Source organism: Oreochromis niloticus, linkage group LG18 (genome assembly GCF_001858045.2).
Source record: "Oreochromis niloticus isolate F11D_XX linkage group LG18, O_niloticus_UMD_NMBU, whole genome shotgun sequence".
Taxonomy (NCBI): Eukaryota; Metazoa; Chordata; class Actinopteri; order Cichliformes; family Cichlidae; genus Oreochromis; species Oreochromis niloticus.
Window position 1 is genome coordinate 17,010,718 of NC_031982.2, and position 21,034 is coordinate 17,031,751.

Genomic DNA, 21,034 nt, shown 5'->3' on the forward strand with positions numbered 1-21,034 from the left:
TCAAAACGAGAAATTTTTATTCACGAAGAGGCCTTTCTTCTAATCTCAAAGAAAAACAGAAAATTAAAGAATTGATAGTGACTGCGACAGCTGAAAGCTGTATAAATCTGTGTGTCTCTGGAGAAAAATCGGACACCCTCAATTCTGTAAGTGTGCCATGCCAAAAAAACTCTAAACTAAAGAGTGGCCAGCTGTCTTCTGGCCTGCTATTAAATTGCTCCTTGGATGGTGGCGATATCATTTTTTTCTCCATAGGAGTATCACACCAGGTCCCCAAACAGAGCGACCAGCTGTACAGCAAATGTGTACTGATCCATCTGGGCCCTAGCAGGCTGCAGCCTCCATCTTAAGACACGTGGGGCCGTTCACAGGCTTGGCTGGGGCTGGTCCGCAACACACCCTTCTGCACCCATGGCTACCTCCATCCCTTTCATTTACCTCCATTATCATAGTAAATGTTGAGTAGCTGAGCACCAGAGCTGCCCTTTATGTCTGAACCAGGAGCGTCATCATCTGAGTGTAATATCCATGCATCAAAATGTGCTGGCAGTCAGACAGAAGAGGCAGCCGCGACCACTTCGGCCTGATGGGAGGAGGTAAGGGGTGGAGGCTCATTGCGCTGGGTTTGAGGGAGACTATTGTATTACAAAGGCAGCTAATGTGGACTCGTCTGGGTGAGACGGGCTCAGGTTTTGTTGTTCCATACACTTAGCACTATGGTTATGTCACGGCACATCACTATATATAGAGTTATCAGTGTGAACTGACACCATGGAGCGGGGCATGGATGAAAACAACACCCCTATGAATCCAGCGTCTGCTCCATTACCTACGCTAATAACGCTGACAGCTGAGCGGAGATGACCCCAGCCCCCTGTTTCCCCTCTCCTGTGCAGATGGTCATTAAAAGGAGAAAGTGTCCCTTTTTTTTCTGTCGAAAAGATATTTAGAGCTTTTCCAAATGTGCATTTTTTGGGGGGTTGTTTTTGGCCCAAATTGGCTCTTCAGTGATTAAAGTGTGGGTTGAATTTAACCATGCTCCAAATTAAACAGAGCAATTTTTCAGAAGCTACGTAAAAGAACAAGATCAGCGCTTGAAACACGGCTCACATGTCGTACCTCACGCCTTGTCCATTAAACACATTTCCTTAACTTTACTTCATTCTGCTCTGTTTTCCTCTTGTTTGTTTGACAACTTCACATTACAATGAGTTTTGTTTTCTCCTTATTTTAGAGATCACAAAGCAAACGTATCTAACAGAAACCCTTTTGAGAAGTCAGATGAAACCCGTGATCATGTTGAATACAAAGCGATGGCATATCAGAGAAGTAAGACATCAGACAATAACCCAATCACCTATCCTCCTGTTATCTTAAGCTGTCTGAATTCCACTATTATGGGGAAACTGTGCGCTTGTGCGGCTGAAAAACATAAAATAACCAGTAGGGGGGTTTGTTTTCTACCCTCCCAGTGTGCTCCGTGCCTGCCTTTGCGAGAGAAAGGACTAATGCTGGCATGGTACTGTATTAGGCACCCCCAGTAGACTAGTGGGTGAGCAGATCGCAAAGATGAATACAAAATACACACCTACACACTCTCAGCTCATCTCTCTCTTTTGCAAATACACCGCAGCATCAAAATCACAAATCACATGCTTCTGATTGTTTATGCACAAACAGTGGGTCCCTGATAGAATTGCCTACCGGTCCTGATAGAATTGCCCACCGTGTTTAAATTCACCTGCGCCTAGAAGCGTGTCCCAAACAGAGAGGCGGTTTGGTTCCAGATCAATGAGTCTCTCTCCCACTGAAGACAACAGATAATGCAGTGTAATGAAAGAGCCGCCAAACGAGCTGAATAAATGAATGAATAAAGGAACGTGAGACCGGAATTCAGACGCCTACTTACTGCAGGCAAGAAAACCTGTTTTCCAATTGTCTGTTCCCTATAAATTATTCTGCCTGCATACAAATGACAACCAAAAGTAGAGACATTTTGAAAATGTGGAGCTTAGTCGTACACCAGCACTCTTAGCTGAGAAATCTTGCGAAATGAAATGCAAAATTTGGAATATTTCTTTTGATATTAAACACCGAAATGGCAAATATCCATTTTTTCAGTTGATTTGACGTCATAAAAGGAGAGAGCATGAAAGTATAAAATCTAGTATGCAGATCTCAGTCATCTGAAAACAGTACTTGTGTGACAAGGTACAACAGACAAACAAACCAAAAATACATATAGAAGAACTAGAGAAATTTTGTCTTTTTTTCAGAAAATTGATTGATAATCTTTGGAATGATCAGAATGATCAAATCTGTTTGATATTTCAATATTTGAATAATCTGTGTATTTTATTTTCCACTACTTCAAACTACCTTAATTACAGAGTGGTTTGAAGTGGAGAAATTCAGCTTGAAGCATGCACACGGACCATATTATACCATTCACATGCATGGAGAAATGAAGCTTGTGGGTTTATGAAAGCACAACACTGGGGATGCAGTTGATGGTCAAATAATAAAATAATTCCACCTATTTGGTGATGTGATCCAGATACTTGTGAGCCTGAATGAGACAGGGTCAAATATTTTATTACATATCACATTTATTTTTAGTATGTGATTCATCTTTAAAAAGGTAGGAAAACACTGAAATTGGGTGAATTTTTCTTAATAATTTGCACACTGCGCGGATGAGATTTTAACACTTAAATTGCATGCCTAAAAGATATGTTGATTAAATTTACGCTAGATTTTAGAAACACTTGGGAAATTTGGACAAACATATTTGTATATATTACACAAGCACTGTATTTAATGACTCTTGTTTCTGGAGTATAACAGAAACCATAATAAATGAATCAGAAAGTGCTATCTCCTACCCAGCATGTGGTTGGCCACATGAACTTGGATGTCCCATTCACTGTAGAACACCATCTGACATTTGATGCACTGGTATGTCTTCTTCTGTAAATCAGACAACAGGGATTACAGTCAAGTGTGAATAAAAGATGCTATTACATGGTAGAAATATTTGTGTCATTTGTAAATTCTCTGCATGTTTTCAGTTACTTATTTAGTGCGAGGCTACTTAGCAATACCTCTTCAGTTTGCGATGGACTGGCTCTTGGCATGGGAGACACCTGGGGGGTCTTCAGCTGTCCACTGTTGCTGTCCCCAGCCTGTTCCCGATGCACTGTCTGGACATGGTTTTGCAACTCTGCCTCAGATTCAAACTTCACATTGCAGCTGGAACATCGTGTCTTGGCTGCAGACAAGGACGACGTGGAAGAGGATGAGGACGATGAAGAGACACCTTTGCCTTTTCCGTCTCCAGGGCTGAGACTCTCCCCTTGGACCCATGTGGCTGTAGTTGTTGCTGGAGTGGTGGCTCCCCCTGCTGCTGCTGTTGCCTCCCTCCATTCACCGTTGGGCTGGAGCTCTTGGAGCCGGCAGCCGCCACACAGGACGCGCAGAGTCCATAAGGCAGTCCGTTGATGTCCAGCTTTACCAGGTCTTGTTTGGACCGGAAATCTTTTAGGCAGGAGGCACACTTGAAAAATTTTTGGGCGTGGTGTTGCTGCTGGTTTTGAGACATGGCATTGGTGCGGCCCATGGGTTGGTTTGCGGACATAGTGCCTGTCTTTTGCATGTGGAAAGTACCATGGATCTTGAGCTCCAATGTGGAGGTGACCGTCTGCATGCAAACAACACAGCGGAAACCTGTAAGGGAGTTCCTCAGGTCAGGGTGCATCTGGCAGTGCTCCAGGAAGTCCTCCTCACTCTGCAGTGGCATCTTACAAATGCGGCAGCTCCCCGTGTCCAGACTCTTGCTATGGGTGACCTTGTGCTCTGTCAGGGTGAGCAATGAGGGGAAGCGCTCCCCGCAGATGGGACACATGTAGTGTTTGACAGGCCCAAGGTGGGTCTGCATATGTTCCCTCAGCCCAGCCTCAGAGAAGAAGGTACGGGAGCAAACATTGCACTTGTGGTTACCCTTGATCATCTCAGCCTTTCTTTTTATCATGGCACTCTCACCAGGGCGTATATTGTGATCTCTCAACTGGTGGTTAGTGAGCAATGACTCCATAGTATAAGATGCCCCACATATGTCACATCCATACATGGGCTCTGCAGTGTCCACCTCTTCCTCACTTCCATCATGGCTGTTCTGGGACTCCACCACAGATCCACCTACTGCCCCTGAACCATGGCTGTTAGTTAGGAGACCTTGTAGCTCAGCATCTTCTTTAGGCTGGCTTTCCCCACCAACTACAGTAGAACCATTGGCGCCACAGTTCTGTGTCTTTCCCTCAAACACACAGTGTTTCTCCCTCAAATGTTTCTCCAAAAGAACAATGGCATGGAAAGCCTTGCTGCAGAAGCGGCAGTTATACTTCTTGCTATGGGTAGTGATGTGGCACTGCAGCTCCACTTCCGTTCCAAAGGACTCCCCGCAAAAAATACAGCGGTGGGCACGGCCTTGGTTTTCCAGGTGGCTGTGTTTGACGTGAAGCTGCAGGTCAGTCTCATGCCTGAAGTCCCAGTTACAGGAGGTGCAGCGGTACACTTTCTTCTCGTTGCTGTGCTTCACGGCCAGGTGGAGCTGAGTGGACACTTTTGAGTCGAACACCTCTTGGCACAGAGTGCAACGAAAGAACACAAAAGTATGCATGTCGAGTAGGTGCTTCTGCAGGTCATCCACCGAAGTGAACTGCTTGTCACAGCTTTCGCAGATGTAATAAGTGGACGTAATAGTGAAGTGAATTGTCACATGCTTTAGCAGAGATTCCTGGTTGGGAAACTCCTTGTTGCACTGCGGACAGGTGAGCTGAGGCTGAAGACCATCCAGATGCGTTTTGAGGTGAGTCTGGAAAAGGTCTAAGCTTGTATACTTGGCGCCACACTGGTTACATATGAACTCACTGGCGGCACGGGAGGCTGAGCTGCCTTGTTTCAGCACGGCAGTTTGTTCCACAGATATTGGCGAAGAGGGGCTGAGAGTGCGGAGGGATTTCTTCCCGTTGTTGATGTAGTTCAGGGCTAGTGGAATGTTCTTGTGATTCTCCTTGATGTGCTTGTTAAGCTTCAGAACACTGTTGAATATGGGGGAGTTGGTGCAGTATGAACAGGAGTACACTTCAACTATAGGCTCCTTGGGAGTTACAGCCAAGGGGGAGTCAAAGCGCAGGCTCCCCCCATCACAGTGAGTCTGGCGAACATGCTCCTCCAAGGTAGCCTCTGTCAAGAACCCCATGAAGCACTGGGGGCAGAAAAAGGCATTGCTCTCCTTGGCCACTGGACTGGGAAAGCCATGAGAGCAGCGGATGTGTTCCTGGAGGGCATTTAGGTCATTTAACACCTCAGGGCAGAAGTTACACTGAAGGAGAGCATCAGGCAAGCTCGCTAACAGGGCAGCGTGGTCCTCTGCATTGTGGACCTGCTTAAGATGTTCATTTAGATTTAGTAAAGAGGGCAGAACTTCCAAACAAAACTGGCAAGTGTGAGCCTGCTCTGGCTTGTCCAGATGCATGGTTCGCAGGTGAATTTGAAGCACAGCCAAACTGGAGAACACTTGCTTGTTGCAGTAGATGCAACTGTAAGAGACTTTAGGCTGCTTAGAGGAACGTCCTCCCATGTCTGAAGTGTTCTGTGCAGCCCTCTTTCTCCTTCCCCTGGTCTTGGGCACAGGTGGTGCTGTCTCCACCATTGTGGAGCTGTCAACGGAGAGGTTGGAGTCTGGAGTTGTGCTAGACACAGAGGTGTAGCCTACAGTCAGCAAGGAAGGGCTGTTACTATGGTTACTAGATTCAGGGAGCTGGTGGATGTCCATATGAGCATAGAGGTCCTCAACAGACAGAAAATGCTCTGAGCAGATAGCACAGGCGTGGCCCTTCCTATCTCTGCTGTGGGCTTGGTCAATGTGGGTCAGCAGGGTGCCCTCATCGCTGAAGGGCTCGTGGCAGTAGATGCACTGCAGGGTGGCGCCCAGGCCTCCATCCTCTGATGGGGAACACTCAGGGTGGCACTCCGCGATATGCCTCTGGAGCTCTTCTGGAACATCGAAGCCTTCCTCACACCGGCTGCATTTGCGGGTTTCCTTCAGCTTCCATTCATCAGCCCTAGAGAAACTGGAGCCGGTGCCATCTTTGCCCCTTTCGTGTACTTGCATGTGGCCGTGGAGAGAGCTGGAGGAAAGGAAGCCTCGACGGCACACAGGGCACTTGTGGGGTTTGTTGGAGGCGTGGGTTTTCATGTGGATTTTGAGGTGATCGCTGCGGGAGAAGGCAGAGTCACACTCTCCGCAGTGGTACTTCTTATCACCCGTGTGTAGCTTCACGTGTCGATCTCGGCTCCGCTTGTGTTTAAACAGGCGGCTGCAAAAGGTACAGCTGAAAGGCAGCTTATCACCGTGGCTCTGCTCGTGACGCTTGAGGAAGCTCAAACGACTGAAAGACTTGTCGCAGAACTGGCATGGGTACGGCAGGCCAGGGCCTCCTTCTTCCTCGCCAAAATCATAGTCCTCACAGTGTCCTGGAGAAGTCTGATCCTTACTGGAGGGAGATGATGCTGGCCAAGAACACGATGGGTCATCCTCAAGATCAGCACCGTCTGGAGAAGAAGACAGAAAGAAATGCAGAAACGAGGGCATGAAGGGCAGGTCAGAGGGAAAAAGATGGAGGAAAAAAATGGAGAAAGTGAGCGAGTTGGTGGTGTTTTGTAAGCTAGTCACTATATTAGCAAGTCATTAGTCTTGAAAAGGTAGGCCACCGTGGCGTTATTTGTCATAGTAATTATAAGGTTGTGGTGTATGATTTTCAAATTCTTTGCAATGTAGACCATTTTTTCTTCAGCAGAAACAATACCTCTCCTTAGGTGTTATCTAAAAAGTTACATTAAATATGCAATTTAAAGTATAATTAGAGAAGAGAATAAGTGGAAATACTTTTACTACAATTAACCTTGTATGTGGCCATGTAATGGCTTAGCCCACTGTGACTCAAAACACAATCTCTCTGACATTTAAAGCCAACACAAGACAATGGGTCTACTCTAGGATGTAAGCCCTGCATGAGGTAAATTAGAACATTTCTATTATTCCTGAAGAATTACTTGAATATTTTTGAATAACAAGAGCCCTTGAAATGACCTTAAGACAAGAGAAAAACAGGCAAAAGCAGTTTTAAGGATGAAGGAGAAGATTAAATATGCAATTTAAACCACAGCTATGCATAGCCTTTGGGAACGCTCTGCTGCAAAACGGATGATTTTCATGAAACATAGACCCATCAGAACATCAGTCAATAGATATCAGATTATAGAATATGCATTATTACCATATTTGTCTGTGCGGTCTGCGTTAAGCTGTGAGGCAAGTGATCGTGGATGGATGAATGTGCCCTCCATGTTCTGATGCAAGGAGGGGTGGGGGGGTAAGTGGCTAGTGGTGGCTTACTGTCTCAGTCAAGGACAAGCAGGTGCAGAGAATGACCAACTTTTTTTTAACAATCACTTTAATGTGTTCCTATTCACTGGCTCCAACATTCCAATCCACTGGTTCACTGTGCGGTTATATGCATGGAAAACAGAGCACCACTTTCCACAGGTTCAAAAGGTTACAGGCCACTTCTTCCCGCTGCTGAAATCTAAGTGCTGTGAACTTCCTTACCTAAATAAAACAACATAATCCCAACCTCTTCAGAAAAAAAAAATATGTCAAAAGGCCATAACTTGGAATGGGAAAAACAAGAGGAAGCTGCAAAGATTTATGAGAGGGACGGAGGAAAAGCATGAGCTCTTTCCAGGATCCAACCTCTGTACTCTCCTTCAGCTGACAAATCTAAGTCTTTCTCTCTCTCTCCCCCTTTCTGTTGTTTTTGCTGGGAGATCTGCCCTTTGTCAGGATATCATGCCCTCTCTGAGCACTTACCCCCATCAGGGCCTATCTTCAGGAAACAGATGGGGTCGGAGGCCATTCCCTTGCCCCTCCAAACTGCTGAAAGCGGCACATTGAGAGCCCACCTCCACACCGTGGCCCTCCCGGAAACCTCCCACCCCTGGCAAGGCGCCCACTCTGTACACACATCTCACTGAAGGAGCAAACCTTGCCTGATTTACTTGCTTTATCTTTCATACATGTCTCAATGTTTTCTCTCTCTCTCTCTCTCTCTCTGGTTTGAGGGAGGATGGGTGACTCAGTGCTATGCCCTCCTCCACAGAGGGGGCGGATCTGCCCTATCTCATACTGCCTCTCCGGGTATAGGAGAAGAAGACAGTGCAAGAAGAATGACCCCAGCCAATGCCTTACAGTCAAACGTATTGGCTTCGAGACAATAGTATAAAACAAACAAATAAATGGTTCTGTATACAAGGCTAAATGAAATTCTGCTGTCTTAAATGAGGATGTCTTGATGCCTTGAGACATTACTAAGCTGTCAGGACAATCTCATTCCATTCTCGTTGTTTGTTTGCTCCATGTATATTATTTATTTAGGGCCTTACGGTGATGACATATATAGAGTAATATCTGATTCATATATATGGACGTTGCAGTGAAGTGCTTTGAATAAGTAGCTATGTTAAAATTTGTGGCTGGATAGGAAATATAACACAGTTAGTAATAATGCATCATTTGATTTCGAGTTCGACTGCATAGGGTATAATCACACTGGCCAACAAATACGTTATAGCCATGCTGTAACCAGTAGACAAAGCTCCTCCTTTTGTGCTTCTTCACCTATTTTTTGTGGTGAGTCGATAGATAAAACTATAGAACTGCAGTAGTTTTACTCTCTACCGCTCACCCCCACCCAACCTCACACCAAACACACACGCACACAGAGCAAGAGCGCACTTGTGTGCATACACTGACAAGAATATACATGTGCACACATAGCATGTACACATAGAATACACAGATACAAGTCCAATGGCCGAAGCAAGTGTGTGAACAACTGCAGATGAAAGAGCAATCTTCCTCAGGAGACCTCAAGAGGAAAGAGAGAGAGAGACTTGTTTTTTTTCCTTCTTCACCCAGACAAGAAATGCCCAGGCCTCAGCAGCAGCCTGAGTAAATAAAAGAACGGGCCTTACTTCCCTGTCTCTCGGGCCGGGGGCCTGTGCACGCCAGCACTCTCTGTGCCGCTGCCAAAGGGGATGCTGGGGCCTGAAAAACTACACCCTGCAGCTGAAGGGCTGTCTTTGTTGGTCTGCCAAGGCCTTCCTGAGCATCCTCCAGCCAACAGCCTGTCACGTCCTGGGAGGAAGACCTCCATCTTAAGGCCTGTCCCTCTCTGGGAGTTCTGTCCCTACCCCCCTCCCTCCTTTTTTTTAATGTCTCCTATATGGAACAAAACAACCTCATTTGGAGTTCCCCTATAGGGAATGGCACAAAATGTGCCACAGCCACATTTACCAGAAAGATAAACATTAAAGTCGAAGCTAAAGTAGCTAAGAACTTCTTAAAAGTCACAAAAATATAACTTGGCCCGTGAAGTTCACTGATCAAAATATGCTAAATTAATAAAGACGTTTTCTGTTCTATACAAATTATGTTTTCTTTTTTTTTTTCCTGGTACTGCAGAAGTAACCACTGAGAATTCTCGATTCACACGCAGGTCTCAGTTTCCTCTAAGCCAGTCTGAACTGCCTTTTGTGCACCACTTCCTCTGTGTTCATTTATAGCACCCTTTCCCAAAGTAAATACCCCTGTTCAAACAAGATCCCTAATGCTGGGAACAGGTACGCTTACCATTTTTCTGCACAGCAGAATAGCTTTCCAAGCCCCTGAAGAATCATTTATTTATGCAATTAATGCATTTGAAAATTAGCATGCATAAATATTTTTTGAGAGCAAGTCATTAATTTTCATGATGACATTGTTTCCCTTTGGACTTTAACACATATGGTGGCAAACTGTGTCTGTGTTTTAAAAGCTAAATGATACAAAAAATGTTTAAAGAATAATATCTGTTGATTTCTTTGTAGACAAATACAACTGTGTCTCAGTATAATTCGAGCGTAAGACCTCAAAAGAAGGCAACAAAGACGGATTTTCACATAAACAGTTATTCAAATGTATGGATGTATGCTGTGCTTAGCAGTGGCACAATAAATAAAATATCTAAGTTATTGATATTCAAATCTAATAAAGCTTCTTTCCGTTAGAGACTGCAAAAAGGGAAACAAAGGTATACGTTAAAGTTCAACTGGCAGAAAAAAAAAAAAATTAAAATGGGATTATAAAAATATTTTAATGACCATCATATATTTGTAACAGGAATGAGTGCACACAAATGTAACTGAGTCTCCTGTTAAATGTAACTGAGATAAAGCATGGGCGCTTGGTTTGACATTTGGTATAATATTTAATGCTTTTGCATGTATATCCTAAAAAACTGTGCATATTGCTTTGCAAAGGCATTTTATTACTTTCATACACATGCACATAATGTCTCGCTTTTTAAAGATGTTTATGAAATGTCTCATACAATATGAAACAACTGAGCAAAAACAGCTACATCTGTATTCAAGCTGATTTCGTGCAGAGCCTTTAAAATACTGAAAATATCCTTGATTATTTTATTCCAGCTGGCTCAAAAAACAAACCATGCCTCAGTTGACCAAGTGTTTTTTTAGGGGGGGGGGGGGGGGGGGGGTTCGGGATTTATTATTTTTTGTTATCTACACTTTTTTTTGTCCACATTATGAAAAGTACAAAAAAATCAATAAAAAAGACAGTTATCTACCTTTTTTGTGTTTCAGAAAATTTAATTTTTGCAGTTACACCCTCTTTAAACCTTTCAGGGACCGCATCATTTGGGAACAACTCACTTCTGGTGCCCAGACCTTCGTGTCTGAGGCGCTGGAAGCTGTTCATGATGCCTTATCACTGTCTGACAGCACCAGAGTACATCTCCTCTATTTAGGAAGCCAAACTCTTATCCAGGTCCAGGACCTTATCTTATCAGAAAAAGTGTTTTTTTTTTTCCTATCACTCATCTGCCACTTCTATAACAAGCTAGACTTTGTTCAAAAGCCATTCTAGTGAAGCAAAGCATGGCCAGGCTTTCAGTCGCCAAACCTTATCTTCCTGTGTGTTGTACCAGAGATCTGTACATAGTGGTTGTCATAAGAGATGTGTTTGTGTGAGTGTATTTGTGGAACATTGGGGATTGGGGATTCATTGAATAAACAAAAAGCTGACAACTTGTCTGATGTAACACCGTGACCCCACTTCATATTCAGAGAGGGGATCTTTTTACAGTTACTGGGAAAAGTAGTGAGCCTTTCCCATGAGATGATGCATGTGTCATCTCAACACTTTTCCCTGTTCTGATGTCCAAATAGCAGTGCGTGTCTGAACAACACGTATTCATGTACGCTGCTTTGTGACACAATCACTTAAGATCTAATAGAAAAAGTGGTGTAACATATATATATATATATATATCTATATATATATATATATATATTTCTATATTAGTGCTCTTTTTCCTGACAGAGAAGCAGGATGAGGTGGGAGAGGATAGCTTTTTTTTTCAGGGGGACTAATTCCAGTCAGATGAACAAATCACTCAGTTGATTCAGGACAGAGAGCTCAGAGGACACAGAGCTATTGGAAGAGGCCCAGTGCTGGGCTTTACTCACAGTAGTCCTGCTACATCCCTGTTTTAAGACATCAAATCCAGTCAAAATGAAACACTGATAATTCCCAGTAGCTGTCAACAAAAGTACCAGGTGGCTTGATGTGGCTTTTTGCACCATGCAGCTGATTAACACACACAAATAAGCACAAGCACAGCTAGTTAAAGAGGCTGCTTTTTTACCACTACTTTCCCCAACCTCAGACATTGTATTGTGTATGTGTGTGTGTGGGTATTAGTGTTGTGTGTATACTGGGTTTGTCTCTTTCTTTTCCTCTTTTTTTTTCTTAGCAAACACAATATGTTTTTACACATCACTGAGAAATGTCAGGTCCCTCTCCCCCCTTGCTACAGATCAATCAAATCCACTATGCTACAGGATGAGAAGGAGGGGTGGTGGGAGACGGCTGGAGGATCAGCGAACAAGGATGCTGTCTTTTACTGGACAAGGTAGAAAAACATTAGATGGAATAAGGATTCACTTCCCGCGGTTTCATCAGTGCCGTAGCAGCAAGTTACTCTGGCCTAACATCATGTACATGCGCAACACAACACATATCCACACACACAAAGACACACACACAAACTTGAAGGGAAAATTGCAGTCAATGGGGATTTTTTCATGCAGGGCCTGACACAAAGAGCTGGAACATCAAGAGCTGTCCTGACTCTGTGGTCTGGGTGTCCATTATTCTGGCCCTCATGGCTCTGTCTCTCAACCATGGGGAAGCGGCAAACTGTCAACTACTTTGTCCACATTACCCACGTCCCCCAGCTCAGACAGGAGCACTTGGTCACTGTCCCAGAAATCACAGCGCCCCAGTGGCAACACAGGAAAGTTAGACAAATGGAAGGCCAGAGCAAGAAAAGTAGGGCGGCCAGTCATCCTTTACTATGCTTTTTTCTCTCTGTGACGGTGAGACACAGCCAAAGAGGGATTATATTACTTATTGCAAAGATGTGTCACTGCAGCACTAATGCGTCTCTGCCAAAATGGACAAGCTGAATAATAATAATCAATGATAAGGTTTCTTAAAATGAGGGAGGATGTTTAGTGCAGGATCTGACTCATTGCATTTCCTGTGAAAGTTAACATCGTACCATAATCCATAACCACAGCGATTGAACTCTAAAAGCATGTCAGGGCTGGCTGTCTGCTGGATAACACATTTATCATTCTGCATACTATTAGATATCTGAAGGCAGCAACAGACTTTTACACTTAATATTTATAGAAGATGTGAACGTATTTATGAAAATGTTATTAATTTAATAATTTGCCGTTTGATGCTTGTAAAAATGTGAATTCACAGCATTTGCAGGGATGTCGTCTTGTATCGTTACTTGGCCCTGCGTGCGCCCTGTTGTGTTTTTCTGCCAGAAAAGAAGGTGTTATAGCAGGATGAGGCAAGCTAACGTCGAGCGGAGGAATTAAATTGTCAGGAGTGCTTCATTTTGCTCCTTTCAAAATTAAGTCAGTTTTTCAAATGAGAAAAAGGGAAATTAACGAGAGAACGGAAAATCAAGGCATTTAATTAAACTATTATTCAAAAAGGTGAATTTGGGGTTCATCGCAGGTTATTATTCAGAGTAGTGGTGGGTGGGCTTGATGGCTCATGTTGGTGTTCTATCTATCCATCTATCTATGATCAACGCTGTATTTGCGATGTAGTTGGAGCAGTTTGTGTGAGTGGTATCATTTCCTCTTCAACTGAGCAGCTGGTGGTGTTGGTAATGTAGGAGGACCGTTGACCACTTCAGGTAGACTTCAGCACAAACAGGAAGGAGGCTGTTCCTCAGGTCTTGGCTGGACCAGCAGCCACAGTGAGCCTCCCAGGGGGAGAAAGGAGGATGACAATCTGTCCCCCAGCATGGCCCTTCACCGCCTGCCTCACTGCACTGGCTCTAAGGGAGTGCTGGGCCAGGCGGGACTGGACTGGGCTGGGCTTCAATAGGCAAGGGTGCCTGCGTGTGTGCGTGCTGTTCCCTCAACACTGCGGCAGACCAGGCGCAGGACCCAGTGGACAGTCAGCTAGCCAGCCAGCCAGTCAGCCAATGTGAGAGATGCTGCAGCACTGTGCCGCTACTATATTTTCTCACTGTGCGGGAGTTTACTTGGATGCTCTTTTATTTCCCCCTCCCCCCCACAAACACTCTTAGTTACTCACAGAAATGTGATTTATGTGATCACCGTGGAAAAGAAAAAAATTGTTGTGCATAGAGAAATATGCTGAGTTACTGTATGGTTGCTTCATTAAAATAGGGTTTGGTCTGCAAGTTTCCAGAGACACTATCCATTACTTAAAACCCAACACAGCACTGACTGAATTCAGAAAATAGGGTCTAATTCTTTTTAATCAAACTACCTCGGTGTGACCCATAAAACTTGGGCTAGACTTCAAGAAAGGATCGTCTCACTTATTAGTTTAAGTTGCACTGGAAATATTTTTAAAAGGGCCAGTTAGTTTGCCAAATGCCCATAAAAATACTTGTATCCTCATCTCTCCCTCTTTTTCCTTCCCCTCACTGCAAACAAAGAAGAGAATCACATGCATGTGGACAAACAACCTGGAAATGAACTTGTGTTAGGTTTAGCATTAGCATTTATCAGCGAACTCTGACTCTGTCTTTTGACCCATGACCTTTGGTTCCCCCGATTAATACACTGTGGCTTTATTTGATATCTCCTCAATACCAGCCCAGCTTGTCAGTGGTAAAACAACTGGAGACAGCCCAAGAGGGAGAAGAAAACATGCATCGTGGAGAGGAAAGCGGGAGGGGAAGAAAAACAAGCATCAACTCAAGCAAGACGATGTATTTTCATGCATCCCTGTCTTAAATGTCAAGATTTCTTAACCCTCAGTGACTGCAGTGCTGACACCTCTCCAAGGTTCAACAGAAACCGCATTCATTAATAATTAGCTTAGCTGTGAGGACAGGGAGTGAGAGTGAGAACGAGTGCGAGAGAGAGAGAGAGAGAGAGAGAGCGAGCCAGCTAAAATTCAAACTTCTGTCCTTTCCCGAGAGAATCGAATTTCACTACAAGTATTTTTTCATTCTTCTTCACTTCTTGTTTTCCTGGTGTGTGTTGGCCAGAATCCCAAAGGCGGCCCAAGAACGAGCATTGCAGACGTCGCATCAGCCTTACTACTCCCTCCCCTCCTTAATCATGGCTCTAATACCCTCCAGATGAATAAACATCTTCATCCCTTCTCTGTTAAAGCCAGAAGGCTCCTCCACTCTCGAATCCAACAAAGGAAGAAAGAACGAAAGAAAGAGAGATACAAATGGAGAGTTGAAGAAGGAGCACAGGAAAAGGATGACAGATGGAAGGGTGGATCAATGTCGGAATGAACCAAACAGCAAAGTAACAAAGCCATGGCAAGATTTTGTGGTTCTTCCCATAATTCGTCTGATCTATTTCCCCCTTGACACAATTATCACAGTCCTTCTAATTATTTTCCTTCTTTAACAGATTTCTAATGGCAGACTGTGTATTTTTTTTATGATCATCTTTGCAAAGTGAAGGTTTTGAGAGCTGTTGTGCAACCTTGTCGCCTCAGACTGCGTCCACAGACTGCACAGGAAGGGGGAAAGGGGGGGTGGAGAATGAGGAGGCGAGGGGAGGTGGTGGGGTGGGAGGTGGTGGGGTGTCTCTGGAGAATGGGCCAGGCCCCAGACCAGCACTTCCCTGGCCCAGTAACTGTGCCAAGATACTCATGACATGTGTGTACAGTATGTGAGCGCAAATGGCAGACAGATTTAGGGGTTTGCTTTGTTTCCCCTTCTATTGTTTTCTGCTGGTATCCAGGCAGCTCGTCATCCTATCTTAATACTAAAAGATGATAAAAACCCACACACAAGACGCCGATACAGGCAAACAAACATGCCAACACCTCACTGAGCGAAGCACGTTCTTCGCTGCCCCTCACCCTCATCTTCATTTGCAGAACAAGGATGGAATATGAGGCCTGAATACAACTAGACAAATGACTACAGGGCATTTTACTTATTCATCCATCACTTCACATTGATTTATTCATGTTTATCTATTTATCAGCTGAAAAAAAAAACCTTTCCCCTGGATTGTTTTGCTAAAAGTTTGCATGCTGACGTACTTAGTGGAAAACTTTCAGGGTCACTGTAGAAAAATCCTTAAAAGAGATTATTGAGGTTCATCTCACCCTTGAATACCATCCCCTCACTCCAACACCTCAACAAATACTTATCTCCCTATTTACATAAAACCAGCGATTCTTGGGTTAGTACCTGTTTACTGAGTAAAAACACCACCTGGGGAGGTTATTTATCTTAGTCTCAGGAGAGGAGCTTGGCATGCCTGCCAAAAAAATACCCCCCACATGAATTACCATCAATTCAATACAAGAAAATCAGAGGAAACATCTCAGATGCCCTGTATAATTTTACATATGATTTTTGCATCTGAAGCAACATATGGTGAGTAAATCAACTGTCACGGGCGAATTCTGTGATATCATAAAAAGGAGCAGAAGAAGAATATATTCGATCCTTTAATTTTTGTGGATGGTGTGGCCGTTTTGTGACATCCTCTTGGAATCTTGCTATCCTGCTGTAATAACAGGCTGTCCTTCTTACATGTGGCAATCTTAATGTCTATCTGAATGTACAGCTTACTGTGATGAACTCATTTCAAGGAGAGTGAATGTAATAATCCGCCAATATCAGCTCTCACTGACAGCAACATCCATATCAGCTAATTACTTTTCATGAGCGGACATCAGCTGTTATCAGTATATGGAAGGAGCGCACATTACTATTTTACTACTCGCGCGGATGAGCTAGTGTTACAATACAAGTCCTTAATATAGAAACTGAACACAATGAGATGGTAATAAAACCCGTGTCACTCGCCCACTTCCTTGGCTATTTTAAATAACAAGACCATTTCAAAGAAGGTGACTTTTAATTTCCACAGGTGTCCTGATGACATATACATGGAGCCTTACCTGCCTTAAACCAGTATAAAACCAGGACAAATGGGGTATGCCAATAGGTCAGAGCGATGCTTCTCCCCTAATTTGAAATTTTCTCAGCATTCCTGGGTTAGTGAGGTGACTGTCATCTCTGCAGCTGTTCATTGTCTTAGGGAGGAGCTAGAGTTGGGGGAATATAATCCCACACACTATGCATACAGCAGGGAGAAAATATGGGCACAGAGGTGATGCATGGCCCTCTGGGTAATTTGTAAAACATGAGCCTTGGCACCCGAGTGGCATGCCAAACTTAGGGTCAGTTAAGTCAGTCACAGCAGTGTTTTGTTCATTATTCAAATAAGTAAGGCACTGGGCACTACTTGTTTTTAAATGCATTTCTTTCCTTATTTGCTGCCTATATGAAACTATTTGTTTCAAGATAGAATTACTTTTATGACAGTTGACTGCATTAAGTTAAATCTGCATATAATGTGCAAATCACTAAACCTAATAAGGAAAGCAAACCTAAGATCTTTCTGGTAGTATTTCAGCTTTTATCGCAAAGCCGACCTTCATAGAAAAATGTAGTGACAGTGATTTGGCTGCAGAATACACAGAGCTAAAAGCCTGTTCATCTCTGCTTTTGTTAGCCTCGACTGCTTGGTTGAGGCCGTTATACACTCACTTCTGGGTTGGGTGGTTTGCTATTAACCTTGTGTTAGCATGTCACGTTTGCAGCGACTTGGAGAGCCTTGATCTTGTGTTTGCTGCAGTAGATAGCTGCTTTTGTCCTGGACACAGTGTGCGAACGAAATTCAAAGCAATGTGCGTAGCTTAACAACTCAAAAGTCATAAACTGCCCTGCAGTTTTGCCATTGCCATGTTTTCACCCTCTTACAAATTAAGGTGAGGAGATTCTGGTGTAAGCGCACACAAAAAAAGCTAATGAGGTTTTTTTCTTTTGCCCTCTACTCGTCATGCAGATAATTGAAGAACTGTAACAAAAGCAAGTTCAGATTTGTTTGATTAGTGATTATCATATGATTACTGAATTAAGTCGCAGTTTTGTGTTACATTACTGTGTCATGAACAAGCTGATGAGATTACAGTAACACATTACATCCGACACTGATCACACATCACATGGGAGACTCCTTGGCACAATTTCCGCCATAGAGCACAGTGGGCAACAGTGTTTTCTCAACATGAAATTCTCTAGGAAATTTCTTGGAATTGAAACTCTAGCAAAGCCTGTTCTTCGTCTTTATTTTTTTTTTAGAAAACTATTTTTTGTTTTATCAGCATGTGTCTGCAACTGAAAACAGACAGTCAAATATCATAGTGCCTTTCCTCTATCGATGAAATACCACTCTTTTGTAAAATTAGTTCCCGCAGGAACACAGATTTTAGAAAATAATATCACAGACATAGCGTACATATAATGCCTGAACCCGTACATGTTGCTTCACCAAGAAGTCTTGATTAGGATTCGTCAGACATAACATCCTGCATGCACGGCCTCTGCTTTGCTAGGCCTCAGATAACCTTTATCCTATAGGGTTTAATTAATGTCAGCCAGTCTACTCTGCCTTTCAGAAGGAAACGACTTATTCCTCTGCCCTCATGAAGCCCAAATCCCTCTGTTTCACTGGTGAGGCCGGCTGCCTTGTTTATCCCAACTACAGGTACTGCTCCCTATTAAGGCCAGCACTTGTTACAGGGAAAGGTTGAATTATTTACCAACAGCAGAGGGGGAGGAAGACAGAGGAAGTAAGAGGCAAGGAGATAGGCATTTCATACATAGATGAGATTTTTATGTTGTTGTTTTTTTATAGGTTATGAACATGGCAAGGTTAATGATCCACAGACATTAGATACAGGTTCTGATTAAAAAGGCAGCCGGATTCATTGAGTAGAAACTATACAGAGATGAGTAAATTGCCCCCAACACTTTGCTCTAAATCTCCTTGATGAAAAATATACTGCGCTTTGCACCTTAACGGTAGGTGGAACTTAAAGAATTTGGTCATGTATAAATAGAATAATGTGTTTTGTTAAATAGATAACAGCGGTGCTTGTGCACACTCTTCACCCAGGGCAAACTGTCTGCATTCTATCTGCATCTCAGCCTCTGTGCACAATACAACAAAACATACAGAAAACAAAAGGGAACACAGAGGGGGAGAACGAAGAGACAGACCAAACAATAAACTCAACCACAAGAGAGTTTAACTTCGTGTGTGTGTGTGTGTGTGTGTGTGTGTGTGTGTGTGTGTGCATATGTGTGTGTGTGTGTGTGTGTATTTATGTGTTTGTGAATCAAAGAGGGAGACAGAAAGCAAGAGAAGGACAAGGGAGATGAAGACAAATGCAGAAAGGGAGAGAGACAGAGGGCGGCAGAGAAAACGAAAGACAGAGGGAGAAATCAAATTTGCAAGAACATAACAAAAAGCTGTATCTCTGACAAAAGAGAACACACAAGGGTATTTGTCTAGCTGTCTGCACCAGCAGGATCCTCTGAAAGTTTATTAAACTAGAACCCTTCAAGAGAAGGCAGAGAGTAGTAAACTATACTACTGGGGAGGAAAAGAGAAAGGGAGAGGGAACGAGAGTAAGAGAGGAGGGGGGTGAAAAATGAAGAAAAAAAAAAGCTAGCTTTTCAGCCTCTGTCTCTCAGAAATTCTTTTATTTCAGCCATGCATTAAGTAACCTCCCCACTGAGTTCTGCTCCCCTTCCTGGTGTGGATAAAGCCGTCCCTCGGGGGAGCCGCTGGTAATTTCCAGCTTCGCCAGAAACTCAGGTATTAGAAAAGACCGCTTGGGGACCTGCCACAATATACCTTCACAATTTCATACGCTCTGAAAAGAGGGAGCCCCTCCCTCGCAGCCTACCCCCACCCTCCCAGTAAACCCCCTCGAGGGTCCCCAGTTCAAATTTCTGAAGTGCAGACAACGGGTGTATGTGTGGGGGAGGAGAGCGTGGTGGTGGGGGGCCCGTGGGACAGAGCACCAGCAATAGAAAATCCACTGCATAGAGGAGAAAAAAGCATTTCCTCTCTGGTCTGGCAGGAGTGCCTTTTTTCCCCTGGCTCCCACCAGAGGCTTTTTACAAAACATGTGTTGCTGACATGTTGACAGATTGCTCAGTGAAGTGTTAGGCGCATGCACACGGCTGGCCATTTAGGGGGACATGGCTTCCTACCCAACATCCTCTACCTGAGGCACCATGTTTTATACATCATCCCCCAAAGAAAAAAGGAAACAATAAAAGGTAAGGGAGTTGCTTCCTTTGTGAGCATAGCAGAATATCATAGAGCAGAGAGAGACTGCGTATAATGCTGCCTTAGCTGAACTGCGGTGATGGGGAGGAGCAAAGGAAATGAGAAAAAGGGAGGGAAATGGTTTCAGGCAGGAAAGACAGAGATAAAGCATAGAGGTGGGAAAAAAAGCTCGAGGATGGATGCATGGTATGCTTATGTGCAGCAGGTGAGCTTGTCAAACCAATAAAAAACCCACAAGACTCCCTCTTTGTCTTCCTGCACTGAAGCCACCAATAGCAGGCAGGAGGATGAAATCTGATCAAAGGCCAGCTTCCAGATCCAACTTCTGCTCCTATCAGGGTATCGACAGCACACGTCTTAATCGCCCTGCGGCTCCAAAAGTGCTGCCGTGGCAACAGGATGGAAATGGGGATCATAATGTATTCATGGTGCTGGCGACCTGGGGGCTGCGGAGCACGCTCTCTGGGGACTGCACTTTACCCAGAGCCAGACGTGTCTGGGCAAAATCACTCTACACAAGACAGCAGCAGAATACTGAAGAGCCATGACAGGATGGAGAAAAGGAGGAAAGAATGCAAGAAAGAGAGGAAGAGAAAGTGACAAAGGAAGAGAAAGACGGAGATGAAGGAGCACAGAAGGTGGTAGAAATAGGAAATGATAATAGAAATCAAAGAAGAAGAAGGGCTGAGGCATTAGAGGTAAACAACACATGCTGAGTGGTGTCAGAGATTACTGTAAAGGAAAGGATACTCCGTTACTATTGTACAAAACTGAAACTTCAGAATACAAAAGACAAAAAGATCTAAGGCTTGAGGACAGGAGGGGGGAAAGAGGCTGTGATTGGTGGGAAGGGGCTTGCTGGGATGAGTGGCTCTACCTTGAGAAGCCTGATGCTGCTTGACCAGGTGGGTGGTTGGCTGGGAAATAAATTGCAGAGGAAATTGGTCTAGATTATCAGGGCCACAAAGAGACATGGCCCTTTGGCCATGGGTAAGGCTGGATAAATGGGTGGATGAGTAAATGAACGGAGGGCTAGAAAGCAGGAAGATTGATGGCTGAGCAGATGGATGGTTCAGGTGAACTGAGAATCCAGTTACCCGACATCCACCATCCCCATCACTGACCATCCCACCCTCTCCTGAAAAATAAC

The 21,034-nt window shown here is 44.0% G+C and overlaps 1 protein-coding gene across 1 annotated transcript in view; it reads right to left on the bottom strand.

Moving 5' to 3' along the window:
- The window catches only part of LOC100708576 (zinc finger protein 521), an 88,638-nt gene that overhangs the window by 41,841 nt on the left and 25,763 nt on the right, over positions 1–21,034 (bottom strand). The window contains 4 exon segments of the mRNA XM_019347961.2: positions 2,537–2,569; positions 2,886–2,970; positions 3,105–3,400; positions 3,403–6,615. Of these exon segments, the coding sequence (XP_019203506.1) occupies positions 2,537–2,569; positions 2,886–2,970; positions 3,105–3,400; positions 3,403–6,615 (3,627 nt within the window).